We start from the raw sequence: 18,271 nt of genomic DNA on the forward strand, positions 1-18,271 counted from the left end.
CTACAAAATGATTCCTCTGCTACCACAAACTTTAAGTTTTGAAGATAAACATTTGCGAGAGAATTCACGTCTTGCGTGCTCGTAAAGTTCGCATATATCTTAGGGCAGCACCTGGTTATTGAGTTTACCCTCTCTGATCTCAGCCTGGGTCCTCCTGAAACTAATTGTAGTCCCCCCCCACCCACTTCTCTCTCTCTCCTCTCTCTCTCCGTGTCTGAGTTACAGCGAGGATTTCGCCTCGCCCGGAGCGACGTCACACCAAGGTGGAAGAAGACTCATTTTTCCAGCCTGTGTTCATCCAAAGAAAACACGCTGACAGGCTGAGCGGGAGGAGAGTCGCCTCTACCTGCAGCCGGTGGGCGCCGCCAATTATTCACCAACTTTTTCATTAGCGCGTCAGCTCAGAGCGCGGAGAGAGCGCTCCGCATCTGACTGCGCAGGGGCATTTTCATACCTTCATCTGCGCTTCTTTGCTACTCCTGCCCGCACAACAGTTTAACTGTGACAGAACCCCCGAAAGAGAAGCGAGATTCTGCAGCTTAATGTTGGATATTTTCCTGGCGCAGTAAGTCTTGAGTGTGTTCCTCATTAGACCACCTTGAAACCATGTAAGTGCGCGGCGACAGACACCGCACAGCGATAATGAAGAGGTTAACCACACCTTTGAGAGCGGACATCACTTCTTTAGCCACTTGACCGACTTTGTTGCGCATTAAGATGCGCCCGACTGAAGAGGAGGTGGACTTTTGCGCACTCCTTGGCGGACACTTCCCAGAGAGCGTTGACTGATCCGCACCGTCAGAGAAAAAAACAATCGGACCTCCTATGATTTTAAGAAACAATCCCACTCGGTGTTGGCTGAGGTCGATACATTGAAGTTTGTTGAAGAGGGAGAAAAAAAAAAATCTCCGTGTGGAATTGCAGCGATCAACATGACGGCTCGTTTCTCACGGATCCAGCTGGCCCTGTTCTTTATTTTGCTCTGTCCGGTCAACATCATCGGGCTGTGGTGGTAAGTTAACACGTGGGTGTCCTGTCCCAGTTTCATTTCAGTCTGAGGAAGTATTTATTTACTTTCAGTATCTATCTATCTATCTATCTATCTATCTATCTATCTATCTATCTATCTATCTATCTATCTATCTATCTATCTATCTATCTATCTATCTATCTATCTATCTATCTATCTATCTATCTATCTATCTATCTTCATTATATTTTAGTTACACGTTTACATTTAACAGTTCACCACAGTGAAGTAGAAGGATGTTATGGATTTATGTTCTTTAGAATCCGTTTTTTTTTTCTGGAAAATATGCTTATTTTCCATCTGATAAATAATCATTGAATTATTGATAGCCTTAATTATAATAACAACTGAATAATTGACACAAGACTTTTGTGGCAGGTAAATATTGAACTGATCATTATTTTCCTGGCCAACTCCTACTGATATGTGGGTTTCTTTAAAGTCTGAGCTGCTGGATATGATTTTACCTGCTAATGCTATTTTCCAATTAATTATTCCCCATGAAAGAAAGACAAAAACCTACTGCCAGTCATTTAAATGTGGTGTAAATTTGGAAGATTAGCCCTATTTATAAATTAATAAAGGGAATTAAATTAAATTGTGCAGGTTGATGCATTTACTGACCAAGAATGATGGCAGTTCTTGATTTTGATGTATTTAAAGAATTAGGAAGGAGGGGTGAGATGTCTTTACATGATGTTTTGATTATGAATTAGAGCCTCTGAGGAAAATGTTTCTAAGCTCTGGGATATTATTGCATTAATTAGTCTATTTCTTATCTGAAAATTGATATCATAGTTTCAATACAATTTTCAACAATGTTGTCCAATGTATTTTAATTACTTCAGAATATGCATTGTTTGTAAACTGATGAGTAATATTTTATTTTATTTTTTGACTAAAGAAAAATGACCATGACCAATTTCATCCTGGTCTGACTGGCTGAATGTACTATTTCTATTTTGTATATGTCAGGATTACAACACATGCAAGAGAAACAATTGGGTAGAAGATTCTTTGGTAGAGGTAGTCGTTTTGCAGATTACCCAGTTTGTCCATCAACGTGTGTTTCGGTGATCTTCATCTGATTTTTGTTAAACTCCAATCAGTTAATTGATTGGTGCATCCCATATGATAGAGTGTAACAGGAACAAAACAGGGAGGTAAAAAGTTGTGTGTGCTCTTTGTTGCCTGCAGTGAGAGAGAGCTGTGAGGTTGGTTGAGGTGTCGCGGATGATGTGTGTGTCTGTGATGGGAGTTCAGGTTAAGGAATGTCAGGTGGCCCTCTAGGCACAGTGGATATGTCATCATAAAACAATCCATACAGGCTCAGCTCAGCAGGATGGGTGACAGTCGAACAGACAGACTGGCATAAAGCCCAGCAGATCTACCGATAACATGTTTTCTAATAATGTTAGTTTTTTGTATATGTGGTGCTGTTGGGGAAAAAAAAAGAAGTTTCTGTGCATGTCTGCAAGTCATAGCTCCTGCAGACATGCAGACAAACTTTTGCAGTGTTTGATAGTGAAGCTTTGTGGTTTTGTTCTATTGAATCCTCCCACTGTTCATTCATAGCTCAGTCAAGGTCAGTGTGGGATGTAGTGTCATGGGGGCTCTGTAAGTGCATTTGCTTGTTGACTGCTCAACTTAGAAATTTAGTGTCTCGTACTTAAGATGATAGAGTGAATGTATGTAACTGAAAATGAACAGGAGTTCGAGATCAGAGGTATCATTGAACAAAATATTAAAACTGCGCTCCAATAAAAAAGTTTGAATGTTTGGAGCGTGGAATACAGCAATATTTACCCACAAGGGTGCAGCATTATACATGAGCCTCTTGAATTTTGCAAAACCTCCTTTGTTTTATTTACTTGATAAGGAAATATTTTAATGAATGAAGAAGGAGCTAATCAGCGCTTTATTACCTACAACTTTATCTTTTTGTTTGTTTCAGTTTAACCTTTGGTATCTAAAAGAGTTTTGTTTGGTTTTTATTAGACATTGCACTAAGACTTAGGTACTAATAGGTGATTGCTTTGAGTAATGCAGTAAAAACATCTTGCTTGAGATTTTGAAAACATTAGATTTCAGACAAGCCTAATGGCTGACAAGTTCTGCCCCCCGGCAATTCTAAAAAAATGTGCAGGAGACAAAAACAACCTCTCCCTCAGAAATGCAGAACATTACTGTGAAAATCATACTGGATGGGGGGGCGGAGAGGGAATACAAACTTTAAGTTTTATTTAAAAATCATATTTTCTACTGAGAAGGTTGCTTTTAGGAGAACTGACTACATCATCTTAGTTGGCATTTGGAACTAAAACAATCACACACTTAAGTGAGAACTACCTTCAATTGGCATGTACTTGGATTATTTTGAAATGAAATGAAATGAAATTTATTATTATTTTAATAAAATAAGTATTCCAAGAATGTATTATTGTATTTCAGTATTTATAAAAATAAAAAAATAAAAAATGTAAAGCATTGCTTTATTTAAGACTGAGATTTTTGTAACATGTTATTATTGCTATTCTGATGAGTAGATTTAAACACATTGATACAGAATAAAAATCCCTTAACTTAATAGTGGTTTTTAAGGGTTTGTTCTAACAGGCTGATGTTAGTTGGTTTATTAGTCAGCCTTTCTGCTCAGGTAAAGCCTGAGTGTAAGCCATGAGCTTACAGTGATGCAGCTCATGGCTTGCCAACCACATTTCAAAATCAGCTCCTTTTCATGTGTGGACAGTGATGGGTAGCACAGCTTTACTTTACACACCAGGGCTGTCTTAATCTTTTTCAAAATATTAAAATCTTACAAACCCACATATGTACATCATTTTTCATTTTCTTGCAAGCAAAGAAGAAACATAGGACCCTTCTTTCAGCCTGCTCAAAGGCACAGTGCAGCAACAGGTGGTGGAGGGGGAATGTTTTGTTACTCTGTGCACCAGAGAGCTGGAAAAACTGCGGTCACTCCCGCACTTTCTGTTGCATTACAAATGATGCCCAATATCATCAATTCTGAAACCAGGCTAGTTTAAAATTATTAGAGTTCAGTTTACTTTCAGACCTGCATTGTAATAGAATAGCATAATTTTACTGCCAAGCTGTTGAAAGTATGACTGAAGTCTTTTCTAGCATCACTAAAATTTTCAGTGGAGTTAGAGCTTGATGTCTTATGTTTCCTGAGGCTATCTTTCACAATTTAAAGCCTGATAAATTCTGGCGTAGCCAACATGTTGATGTGGTTTTTTCAGAAACCATCGCACGTGGGCGTTTAAGGAATCAAAAGTGATTCAATGAGTCATTTAGTGTAAAATAACATCTTGTCAGCAGAAGTATTTTAGTCTGTACAGTCCATTGCCAAAGGGAGACTCTCTTATGTTTCCTTTGATAAAATAAGTGCCCTCTTCACAAAGTATTAAAAGGTCTTCAGGAACAAAAATCTTATCCTTGCGAAGTTGTTCCATTTTGTAAAGTAAAAGAATATATAAATACTATGTGTAAACAAATTACTTTTAAAATACAGCATACAATCTTTGATTAAAAGAGGGATGAAATTGTCTCAGTGTTTATACCATCCCATGTAAATGTTCCTAATTCACTGTTCATGTGAATAATTTGGAATATTTTAAAACTTTTTTAAATATGTTATATACTTTAAACATCTTAGCAAACCATCCATTCATTTTTTGATTTCTTCTTGGAGGATGGACACTAAGACACAAAGTCTCCTTAAGGAGGGACATGCTCAAAAATCTCCCAAAGGTAGGGGGCGTCCTAGAGACATCCTGGTCAAATGACTGAACTACAACAAACAACTACTTTAGAAGTGAGGACCACCTAAATCTACCTTCAATGCCCAGGCTCTGTACACTATTTCTTATTTTAAAATCTGTTTTTGACTGGTGCTAGTGGCCTTTTTTCCATTCTCTGACAGGAAGTAGACAGGAAATGAGGTAGAGAGGAGGGAAGAGATGCGGGAGTCAAACTCGGGACAACAGCAACAACGTCTATAGTCTGCCGCGTATGAGGTGCCCACTATACCCGCTATGCCCCACAACGTCCCTTTACTCTATTTCTAAGGTTGAGGACAGCCTCAGTACAGTGGAAGCTCATTTCAGCTACTAATATCTTGGATCTTATTAGAGGCCCTTAGGTTCCCCAACCAGACACTCTCCTCTCTGGGTGTGTGTCTTGAGATCCTGCCCATGAACACCACAAATATTATCAGTGACATGGGGCACAAGCTCATATTTGTGCTGATAATGAAGACACAGTACTTGGTTTGATTTAAAAGGAACAGATGACCCTAAAAGCAACTAAGGTACCTCACATTGCCACATAGGTCCCCACAAAATACCTTAAGGGAATGGTAATAAGACTTTTCCAGATTCTGAAAATACAAGTGAACCAGACCACTAAACAGCCTTTTATTAAGTTTTCAAATCATGTCTTTCATTCAGGGTACACCTTGCAAAATTCTATCATGTCCCACAGTTTATTGGAAATTTGAAAAAGGAAGACTAATGGGCATATTGTCTGTCAAAATGTATTCAACTTCTTAAGAGTTCATGTCAATGTTCAATTGGCCATGCATTCTAGAGATTTATTTGAAATAAAGCAGAAGTGGATTAAGGGAATCAGCAATCTGGAATCAGCTACTTTTCTTTTATCCTCACTGACATAAATTGTCATCTTCTTTCACTCACCCTCTTGTTCGCTGGCTCCCTCACACACTCACCGACACATTCAGATACACACACACACATACATATGCGCGCACACAGTGACCGACTGTGATGCAGCCCGGGGTTAAACCACACCTGTGGGTCGCTCTCCGGTCTGCCAGGACAATGATTGGCTCTGTTGAAAGAAGCTGGACATACCATCATACATCGCTCCTTCTCTGTCTCATGCTCATTCCCCTTCAATGTCTCTATCTCTGTATGTCTTCTGAAGGAAAATGCCTATCACACGGATAGGCTGTCGCTGAGGGAAGAGAGAACTGGAATGAGAGACGCAGAGTGAGAGATATGAAATGCTTGGAGATAGCTGTCCTTTCAGAGCCTCTCCTGATTAAAGCTCTCTAATCATTTGGCCTGAGAGCAGAGAGCACAGCTCAGAGGAGTGAGGAATGTCTTTGCTCTCCTATACTAGTTTTGACTTCAGTCCTTAGCAGGGCCAACTGTGTTATTTGCGTGTGTCTGTGATGGGTCTGCATTGTTGGTCAGATTGCCAGGAACATGCCACAATGACACAGGTGCTCATAGACAATGCATGTATGTATGTTTGTTTAAAGTATTTACATAAAATCATGATTATCGAAAATGAAACATTTTTTTTAAAGAAATAATTTTTATCTTTCAATGGGAACTTGTCAAGTGGATATAAATGATGAAGAGGGCACATTTCCTCAATTTGTCATAATGCAAAAATGTGGGTGAACATTAGAAGGAGTTTAAGGAAAAGTAAAGCCCATAACCTCAAGGAAAATGGACACAATGTATTTTATGCCATGGTTGCTACAGATAGCTTAAGCAGAGAGCAGGCATCCAAAACAGTGAAACTTGTTTGTGAGCATGAAGTTTATCAGGCAGGAAATTGCTTTCTTTTACTTTTCATCTGTCCTCTGTCAGAACATCTGTAGATGACCCAGGTAATGTTAAATCAATAATGGTTTTACAAATGTTCCTCCAGCAGAAGCTGGTGGGAAACAGACAAGGTTCCTCTGCCTTCCAGTCTCACCCAAAGTAATCCTTCCACCGAAGCCTGAATCAACATTCTTTGTGGTGCTTTGTGTTAGCACCAAACTGACCATGCCTTAATGCCTTGAAGGGTGTTTATAATGGGTTTTTTTATTATTATTTCACGTAAATTCTTTTAAATGCATAAATTATTGTTGTATTTTTTTAATGTGAATTCTATTTTGTATGCCTGCTATTTTGAACATCATTTTAAAGACGCAGCTCGAACAAAAATGTTTCATAATTTGTCTCATAAATCAAATGTTTTGATTTGACAAGTAGCTACAGTGGTGATTGTGTTTTTCTTTGTGTATGAGCCAAATGAACAAGAGAGTTTGACTGCAGCTTCAGTCTGGTTGTATTTCAACTTTATTGTGTTCACTTCTGTCTTTCACCCTTTATCATATATTTCAATTCGGTCATGGACATGAATACAGATCTTATTCGACACAAAACACAAAAACAAGTTTTGAAGAAATGAAATAGGCTTTTAAACTTTGTCCTTTATAATTTTTTGTTTGTTTGTTTTGTGGGTTTGTTTCAACTTGCATTTCCAAGCAGTAGATCTCAGTTAATGTGTTTAGTATGCATTCATTCAGTCATGTAGTTATGGGAACATGCTTGCACATACAAACTCATTGAGATACAGTTACAGACTGTACAGTCAGAACCCCCATCCTCACTTGAAGAGGGCTTCATTGTAACAGATCTTATCTTGTCCACTTCAGTGCTTCTCTGAAAAGCTAAATGTGTAATCAGGACCGGTGAGATGAGTAGAGATAAAGATTAAATGACGGTGCGGGTTTGGCAGTGGGTATCCCAAAGACTGACGGTAAATTGTGTGTGTGTGCCTGTTTGTGTTCTTGTTAGATGGCATGGGTCTGCATGTTTGGACCATGCTTTAAAGAATTTTTTTTTCTTTTTCGCCATCACTTATAATTGGAAAGCTGAAGTTTAGCCCTCAAACATTGGTTTCAGTGGTTTAATCTTGCAATTTTGGTTAAATTAGGTAATTTGAGGTTCTGGTCTTACTTCCACTTGCTTATTTACTTTGGCTAACAAATTTAAAATTATTCTTGCTAACAAAATCTACCTCCAGTGCAAAATAGTATATGCTTAACACTTTGTAATACTATTTAATTTCCTCAAAACGTCATTAGATATTTCAGTGCCTCACAATTTGTACTCTTTTATCTGTCCAGCTTGGGCCTGCAGGCTTTAGCATGTACCTTAGCCTTCTTGTTTTTACATGCTTGGTGCGTCATATGTTTTGTTTATCCTGCTTTAGCGATGGTGGTACATGCAATAAAAAGTTTGCAGTTTTGTAAAGAAGACCATTTGAATTTGAAGCACAGTTCCGCAATGTTGAAACCATGTCAGCAGATAGTCAGGCCCCATTAACCAGCTACAAAGATTATCCATTAGCTTGTGCTCCAGCTGTTCCAACACACCTGCGACAAAATACAATTTATAAGATGCTTAATCCCAAAGTATTTTTCACTGAACCTATTTTGGTGCTAAAACTTTCTCAGCATCCTTTTTTTTCCAAATTTGAATTTTATTGTCAATAAATTGGTGCTACTAAGTTTTTGCTAAGTTCAGGTAGAGAACCACTTTTTTAAGGATTTTGGCATTTCATGGTGAAGAACAACAAACAACTATAAAGACTGTCATTCCCTCAACGATACCCAGATCGGCAGCCAATAGCAATTAAGTGCCTTGATCAGCTGAACATCAACTTATAACAGATGGGAGACGGAATTAAACTCTACTTTTGGATTACAAGACAACTACTCCCACTGACTGTGACAGAACAAAAAAATAAGAAATTAAATGGTATAACATGAGATAATCTTCTATCCTTTTTTAGTACAGTATTTAGTATTAACTGTTCTCAAAGCTTCTGCTTTGAAATCATTCAATTATTTTGTTCCTTTTTCATTTCATACATTTGCTTTGTTATTCACCTTGTACTTATGCAGCTACAAAATTAAACCAACTTTTTATATAATCTGCTCAAAGTAAACTGTAAGTTAGGTGTGCTAATGTGAGTAAATAATATCTTCTAGTTGTTAATTTTATTTTGGCTCATTGTTCATAACCCCTCAAACAGGAATCCAAGCCACCAACAACAAGGTGTGAAATAAAATTCTGAATTCAGAAAATGTCACAATCTTCAGAACTAATTAAAACAATAAAAAGAATAAAATGAGATATAATGGTTAACTACATAGTTCAACTTCAAATGTAATAGATTGGGAGGAAATGAAAACAAATAGACAGAAAATAGGGGTATAATTTGGCAAAAATGCAAACTTAGAGGGAGTGCAACTCAGCTCAGATTGTTAGTTAATGATGACCTAAAGAATCTGTGACTTTTAACCCGGATCACTCAATAAATACCAAGATGTTTAGTATTTTCTTTTTGGGAAGAAAGAGGTTTGACCATTAGCATGAAGTTTGTCTTTCTAGACATTTTGTAGTAAGAAATCTAACAATTACTCAGAGGTGCTTGTCACTTTGAGTACTGTCTGGCATCCCTGGCAACTGAATAAGGAGGTAGCACCTTCCTTTTCAGACCTAGGCATATCACAGCTTGTCCATAGGCACGAGGTGATGTCACATGTGCTTGTTAATTGGAAAATGATAGTGTTGTGTCCCCCATCCAGTTGCTATAGACTACATTTATTTCGGTGTTGCTGTGGTTTTATAAGTAGTTGAAGGCTACTCCTCTATCAGCTGTGTTACAAAAAGCATCACCTTTCATGTCACTTTACAGGCTTTCCTTCTGTAATCTCTCAGTAGTTTTGAGCTCATCCATGCAACTTTTTAACCTCTTGTGTTTGTCTGAAAATGTCCATACTCCAAGTTTGATGTGTGTCTTTTGGCAGCTCATGCAGTGGGTGTGCCACTGTTGTTAAAGCAGAACAAATGTTTTTCTCATGAGAAATTGCCTTTGTCTTGCTGCTCTCCTGCATGTTACACTAAATTGTTATTCTCTGTGGGGGCTTTAAAAATTGTAAGTGTTGAAACTTTGTTTTCTACAACCAATTTCATTAATCTCATCCCTGGTTATCTTTAACTATACAGTAAAACATGTCTGATAGGGACTTTGTTTTAGGCTGGAGAACTTCAAATGATTCGTGAAGACACAAAATGTATTCCAAATTTCCAAGGGACACTTTCACTTTAAGTGAAAATAACAATTAACCAGAAAAAGACTTTCATGCAATCCATATTTGTTGCTTCATATTATCTAATAACTGCATATATTATTCACATATTGAAATAAGACCATATTTTTCAGGTGTAGGCTTTCTCATGATCTTATTCAACAAACAATTAATGGAGCACATACCACTTTATTTTATTTTGTGGTAGCACTTGATTGATCCGCGGGTAAAATCGTTGTTGATAAAGTGAAAAAGTAGATATAGCGGATTGCTACTGAGGTTGAAGTTGCCATCAGATTTGAAACAGCTAAAAAATTTAAAACACTAAAATAAGTCAAACTGAGCTGAATAATTCTACACTGAACAGAAATGCTTTAAAACATTACTAAGTCTTACAAATTTTTTAAATCTTTATTTTAAAATAGAATAAAAAGGTGTTTCAATTTTGGGGGCTTGAGGCAGGTTAGGAACAACTTAGATTGAATTAAGACTTCTTTCAACATGGGAAGCTTTTTCCAGACATTGTTTATGAATATTATTATTTTTTATACAAGACCACATTCTTCCATATTTCACTACCAAGCTGAGGTTTTTGATTATCATGCCAAAGCTATGAAGATGGTATTATGGATTATACAATGCAATCCAACATTTAATGTACTTGTTAAGATGAACAGGAAGGTAGTTGCTAAGGTAATTTTTTCTCAACTTTATCCTATCATAGGCTTGAAAGCTATGTAAATTTCCAAAACATGTCCTTTTATAGGCACAATTTACACCAGCTGGTGTCTGTCAGTAGCAACTTGGCAATACTCTCTTAATATGTTAGAATTGCATAGTATCTCGTGCACCGCACCATGATTTTATTTTATATATTTGTACATAAACATGAAGTTAATTTTCCATCTTAAGGCTCTTTGTTTTCCTCTGACCATCTCCTCTGTTCATTCTGGTGGTTAAGACACACATTTGTCATGACTATCTTCATCTCCGGCATATCTGAGGGATTAAGAGGGATGAAACTCATTCATTTGTGCATGAAAAAAGAAGGACCTCATACAGTACAGCTCAATGACTACAGTGCCCTGATATCTTTAATGAAACCCAAGATAAGGCGAATGCCATGGTTTAATCTCTTTGTGACCCCTAACTGGAGCCTGAAAATTATTAATAGGGTATCCATTTCTTAATCTGTATCTGTATTTAAAACCTCATTTACTTTTCCAATTTTACAAATCATTATTGAAAGGTTAAACGTATAGATGTTGTCCTAAGCCTATATGATGTGTTAATTAATTTAAGATATCTTCCATGGTATGCAAATAATTACAGCCCAATGCAAAGCACCTTAGTCTGATGTAGGCAATGAAAGCTTTAGATCTTGAATAGACAGTCTGTGAACATGTTCTAGATGACTACAAAATGCTATCAGTGATTTGAGTCTGTTTGATTCTCCAACTTGTTTTATCTCTTACTGCTATGGAGTTCCTCTACTGAGTCTTTATCATCACAAAAACTGTTCATGCCAGACACTGTTTCCTCAAACCAATGATATTATCAACCACAGAACATCCTCCTTTGATTATCTGCTCAGTAGCTGTATCCCAAATGACAGAGAGAGTATGCAAGAGGATCAGATTACTGCCAAGCAGAAAATGAACATATTACTCTGGTCGGCTGAACTCAACAGTTTTCTAATTTTTACATTTTAAAACAGCCACAGAACAATTGAGTACCTAAAGTAGTGACATATATATATATATATATATATATATATATATATATATATATATATATATATATATATATATATATATATACACATTTTTGCTTACTGGGATTTCAGATACATTTTTTAAACTGCTCTTCTCTTCAATCACAATGTCTGCTTGTTGCAGCCTTAAATACTGTATCTCCACACTATACCTTTTAAGGTGGAACACTTGAATGTTTTTCTCTCCAAACAAGGGCACAAAAGGCTCGAGAATTTACAGGAAGTTGATCCCATCATCCTATCCAATCACCCTCTTTTTGGTCTTTTTTTCCAGTGGTGTACTTTTCCACCTGAGTTCACCACAGCAATCCAGCTCTTCAACTCTCATCATGCACCCAAACTTCTAAGAAAGTCCAATGTGTGTGGTATGCACACCCAGTATCCAGCGGAAATGTGGCAGAAACCTTTATCCTAATGAAGACGGGGGAATTTTATGGCCCTGGGGCTACATCCGCTCTCAGTCTGTCCCACTGTGGTTATTGGAAAATCTGAAATTAAACATGCATAAACTGTTAATTCCACATGCACGTCCAAATGTGCCATTTTCACTTTTTTGCTGCCTCGCTTTGAATGTAACTGCTGTCATTATTCTGTTTCACTAACCACATGATCACCTTTGTATATGTGACAATATCGTTTCATGCTTTAAAAAAGATGCTGATACGGAGTGTTTAGTTTACAGAATAAGACTGTGGTATATGTCATTATCATCACAGTGATCACATTAATATTAATGCAAATAACTGTTTAGAATAATTGTGGGTTGTTATTTCCAATTGTCATAAATGCACACTTTGCATGGCAATACGATATTCAGTTTGTTTACCTGGGGTATTTATTTATTTACTGAAGTCAATGTCACTGTTTTGAACAGATGTTGCATCTCACAGATGACAGCTTGAATTGACATCTAATCCATCCATTGTCTGTACCCGCTTGTCTTGCTAGGGTAGTGGGGGAACTGGTGTTTTTCTTAGGGGGTTATCGAGCAGATGGGCACCCTGGACAGGTCGCCAGTACTTCACAGGCCTAACAATCATGCATGAACACACCTAAGGGCAATATGGAGAGAACAACTAACCTAATAGTCATGTTGTTGGACTGTGGAGGTCAGAATATCCGAAGAGAACATACAGGCAGAACATGCAAGTTCTTTGCAGAAAGATTTGAACCTAGACCTTCTGCTGCAAGGCAACAGAACGACCAACTGCACCACCATGCAGCCTATATAGATATTATTTATGGTAATATAAAGTTTGAACACTTTTATCACTGGTCACATGCCTGATCATGTTTCTCATCTGAATTACTAAAACAACATGACAAGACATCTCATTGTTTGCTGTATGTTAAAACATCATCTCATCTTCTGCAGTTTCCATTTTGGACTCTTGAGTTCTGATGGGTTTAAATGTATTGCTAACTGAACAAACTGCTCTTTGAGCAACAACCCACCAAAAACAATAAGTACACTGTTTTGGCCAAACTTAAACTCTCATTTGGAGTGCTTGTTTTGTCTGGTTTCTATTTAGAAGAAAGTGGTACCTTGGTTGTTTGGATTATCCTGAGTTTCCCACATGCTGGACTTACTCTTTGTTAAATTCATCACATATTTTTAACTAAAGATAGCCATCAGGATTAGTTTAGCATTTAACTTTACCTGATCACATGATGTGTTATGAAATGTGAAAAACACTTTTTGATGTGAGGTGAAGTGTGAAAGGCACTTACAGTGAGAAATCACATGTCACTCCAGTTTTAGAGCAGAGCTGTTTGAGGAATAAAAATAGAAAACTATACAGCAATTTTTCTACTTTCACAGCTATACACCTCCCATTGTAAAATGTTGATGTTCTACAGTTGGCCTTTAATCATTGCTCCAGAAAATAAACACAAGCTTAAAAGAAACAAGGCAAATAAAACACGTTACTGGAAAATCACTTGACATTAATTTTACCTTTGTCTGAGTTTGTTTCTTATTATTTCTCTCTCTCTGTCTCACACACATGCCCCACCCCCGCACACGCACGCACACAGGCTCAGAACAGTTGTTAAGTAATAAGTGGTTATAGAGGGAGTGTGTGTTGCTAAATATTGTGGGTCTACCTGCTAATTAACATCCACTGACTGTCTGTGTGACTTAATTGCCTGTATGAGTTTAACGCTATTGTTCTGTTTGAGTAGAAATATTGTCAACACACTCAATAAACCCAGGAGGATTGAAATGGTGGGTGTTCCTGGTGTGTGCAGCTTGTCTGTGTAGACAGTATGTGTTTAGCTGATTATTTTTACTCTAAAGTCCATGTTTCACAGGACATGTTTGAACTATAAGAATTACTCGCCATCTGCTATTAGTAATTTTTACTTTATTCATCACAGTGTTTTTACTGTGCAGTGTCTTGCAAACGCATTCCCTTCTTTTTCTTTTTCTGTTGCAAATCTAAGCTTGTTTAGATAATGGATGGATGGAATAATAGATTGATATAGCACATAAAGTGGTAACTTTAAGTTTTATAAATAAAAACCTTGTATTGCAATATAGTTATATTGCAGCTTTACTAACTTTTCCTGTTAGTAAAGCTGCAGGTTCATTGGGTTTTTGTTTGTTTCACCTTTGTGCACTGATAGACTGAATTTTTGTGCATCCTTTTTGCAAAAGAACTGAGGTTCAGACAAATTGGATACATGAGTGCACGAGAGCGTTCATTTTCAAGCTATCCATAGAATCCCAATTTGATAGAGGTTTGAGATTTGCCTGAGTCATTGTAGCAGATGAATATGTTTTGTTTTACACCATTCCATTGTAGCTCTGGCTGTTTAATTGGGGCTTGAAGGTGAACTATCTCCTCACTCTGAAGTGTTATGCAGCCTCTAGCGGGTTTTTCTTTCTTAATGGATTGCCCGATATTTACCTCCATCTGTAAAAAAATAGCACAACCACCACCATTTTTTCCACTGTGTGTTGAGGATATTGATAACTTTCCTTCCAACATCCAATAAGGTGCTACTTTGTGTCGTTCTATTACATAACATTCAAATAAAATCCACTGGAGCTAATATTATTATGTGACAAGATGTGAACAATCTCAAGAGGTAAGAATATTCCTGCAAGGGAGTGTATTTGATTAGTTGATCTCCATGCATGCTTTTTTCTCAACATGACTGCATGAAAACAAGGCTAGCCCAAGCTTTTCTACGGAAGGTGTTTTCATTCTGTCATCCCCCTGACATGTCAGCTTGTCGTATTATTTGTTGGAAACGTGCAAGCGTGTGCATGTGTGTGTCTGTGTGTACACCCGTCTCGCCAAGCATGAGACCGCCAGGGGAGAGGACTGGCGAGAGTGTTTGCTCTGCTTCTTAAAACAAACTCTCAAGGCAGATGAATGATATCAGGAGGTGCGATTAACAAGAACAAGGCTGAATGAAAAACTGTGAGGTAGAGCTATTTTTTTTACCCTCACTTTCTCTTTCCCTGCCGGTTTCTAGTGATGAAGGTTTTGATGATGCTTACTCAGGTGAAATAATTACAATTGTGTGAAATGAAGTAAAATGAGATGCTGTGAGAAAAGTTGTTTTACCTGCACTAAGCAATCAGGATTCTCCTTTTTTATGCCAAAAACGATGCCCCAGATCCTGGCAGTATTTTGAAATATTTAATCCAAGCCTCTTTTCCCCATTAAGAGTTAGGATAAACTATTTATCTATATTATATACACTCATCTGTCATAGCTTTCTAGGAGGTCTGGAGTGGTATTTATACAATGATGAATCTATATATGTGTTAACATTTCAAATATTTACTCTACATGAAGTCAACTCTATTTATTTTTGCTTCACAAGATAATTTTTTTCGTATTCATGATAAAGTATGTACACTTTTGATTGAGAAGGCCTGAGCTATGAACGTTTTAAAAGGGGAGTGAGTTAGTGGATATGTGTGGTTTAAGTGGTAGAGCTCCTAACTGCCAGAACAACGACTGAAAATTCTCTATCGTCTGGAAATCTAAAATGCCTGCCTTCTGGTTTACCAGAATCCACTTAAGCAGCATTAATATGGCCCTTCTGTTGAGATGTGTCCAACTATGTGACTTGCAACTTTCTAAGGACCACACAGTTCTTCCACATGCAATCAAACAGCAAAAATATTATCTGATATCAAAGCAGAGATGCTTCTGGGAAACTGTGTGCTGTTGTCTCCCACGTTCTCGTTCAAGAGGTCCATTGTAGCCACAGCCAAGATGCGGTGCATGGAGCTGACAGGCTCTGGAGCAAGAAAAGAAAACTTAATTAGTGTTGGTTTGTGGTGGCTACTGATTGATTCCTATCTAAAAGAACGATGAGAATGTTGTTGTATATCTTGCTTAGAGATCCACGTTTTTTTCTAACATGGTTTCAACTTTTGCAGGGCAGTGGGAAGCCCCTTGGTCATGGACCCCAACAGCATATGCAGGAAGGCAAAGCGCCTGGCAGGGAAGCAGGCTGAGTTGTGCCAGACTCAACCAGAAATTGTCAGCGAGGTGGCCAAAGGAGCGAGGCTGGGTGTCAGAGAGTGCCAATACCAGTTCAAGTACCGCAGGTGGAATTGCACAAGCCACAACAAATACTTTGGCAAAGTACTACAGCAAGGTGAGTGAAGAGGGAGTGTCTCATTTGATTACATGATGAAAACAGTTTTGGGTTTCATTTTGTTAGATGTGTTCAACAGTATCTGTGAAATGTTTACACCAATTAGCCGTCCATTAGTTTTGCTTGCAGTTTTATAAAGAAGCGATTTTATTTTTACACTTCAGGCTAAACCACTGCTGTTTGAAAACGTTTTGGGCACCTTCCACTACATTTCTATTAATCTTATGGTAAACAAAATATGGAATATGTATTTAGACGTCCCTTGCAAAACTTTTGTCTTCGTCCCAGGAAGATAAAAATTGTTGAACGTTATGTATCCCACTTCTGAAAAAATGTCAGATCCTGGTAAAAGGTGAGAAGTACAAAGAAAGTCAGGAAAACATGTTTCTAAAACATTTTCAATTGGCGACCAGGTTACAAACTGCTTTGAACTAGAGGATTTATTTTCTTGTCATTTGCTTTTGGCAAGGCTTGCGTTCACACCAGATGAAGACAGTCCTGCAGTCTTTACAAACTCAGTGACAGTTTGTATGTTGCAGGAAACCTAATTTCAGAGTGATGGCAATCATGATGCCGCAGCACTTACAGTATGTCGCTTGCCAATTCTAACATAAAGCTGCCATCACAGGTATTATGTTGTCATTTGAAGGAATCCTTGAGGTTGTCACAATATGCAGAATTTTCCTATGTATACATGGGAGGTTTCTGAGTCCACCTTATTCTGGACAGTATTGCTGTATGATTGATTATATTAGCTACTTACAGTGTTATTGCAGCAGCTACAGTAAAGTGGTTTGTTGAAGTTTAGTGAGGTATATACTTTCTTAAAGGAACTGGTTAGCAGTTTTGATACATTCCTCCTTTTGTGCCTGTTACAACAATCGCACATGTGATTTCAATTTTCAGGCATTTCCAGACATGACTAATTGTTGAACTATTTGTGATTGCACTTTTAATCAGACAAAGTTTAACATTTGGCTTAAGATTGCTCTTCTGCACCCAACGGGAAACTGGATTATTTCCTATCAAGCAACATATTTGGAATCGAAACAATCGGGCAGAAGAATGAAATTTTCAAGGGATCACCGAAAGGCCTGCAAGTGTGTCTTTTTCACCTGTAAGTTAGCGCCATGCAGGAAGAAAATCCTTACTCCACTTGTGCTTTAGTTATGACAGCACACCACAGAAGAAATGCCGGCTTCTGAAAATAATTAACAGTCTGCTGAGAGTAGATCAAGTATAATATAGTATAATTGTAGGTTTAAGTAAAACTGATTAGTGTAGTTATGGCCTTTTAATGATTGGTAATGAATTACTTGTGCAAGACATCCTAGTCTTTCCATCCCTGACCGCATTCTCAAACTACAACAGAAACCTATAATCAAAAATAGTTCAATACACGACTTACAATTTCTCTGTAAAGGCATATGAATCACCAATTCCTAATCAATTTATGATTACCTCCCTGGAGTTGATATTCGTCGTCAGAGTCTTCCATTCCTCCCCCTAGTCTATAAAAGGTAAAAGCACTTGTACCACAGTGACACTGCAGAGAACATGAAAATTCTGAGAGGTTTTATTTTTTTTACAATGTAGTAAGGTTCTAAGCCAGTCTGATATGAGCATAAGCTGTAATGGGAAGAGAGGGTGATGTCAAACAGGAGATCCCAGTTTGACCAATACAACTTTAAATATATTGCATTAAGCAGATCAATTTAGGTCAGAAATCTACCAGACAGTGAAAATGTATAACGTCAACACAATTTTGTTTATTTTTTTCCTTCGGTTTTTATTCATCAGTACCTGTAGATTTCAGTTTCCATCCACTTGAGGTCAGGTCCTTTTCTGACAGTACTCCAACAGACAAGGGCAGCTGTTGTATTTCTGACCAGACATATTCACACTTGACTGAATCTCC

General features: G+C 37.5%; 1 protein-coding gene across 1 annotated transcript in view; it reads left to right on the forward strand.

The window, feature by feature from the left end:
- The first annotated feature begins 219 nt into the window (after nt 1–219).
- Nucleotides 220–18,271, forward strand: part of wnt6b (wingless-type MMTV integration site family, member 6b) — a 34,611-nt gene continuing 16,559 nt past the window's right edge. Inside the window, exons 1-2 of the mRNA XM_028023447.1 lie at nt 220–1,012; nt 16,133–16,353. Coding sequence (XP_027879248.1) covers nt 933–1,012; nt 16,133–16,353 — 301 coding nt within the window. The 5' untranslated portion in view covers nt 220–932. The remainder of the gene's footprint in view (nt 1,013–16,132; nt 16,354–18,271) is intronic.

This window comes from Xiphophorus couchianus, chromosome 7 (genome assembly GCF_001444195.1).
Source record: "Xiphophorus couchianus chromosome 7, X_couchianus-1.0, whole genome shotgun sequence".
Taxonomy (NCBI): Eukaryota; Metazoa; Chordata; class Actinopteri; order Cyprinodontiformes; family Poeciliidae; genus Xiphophorus; species Xiphophorus couchianus.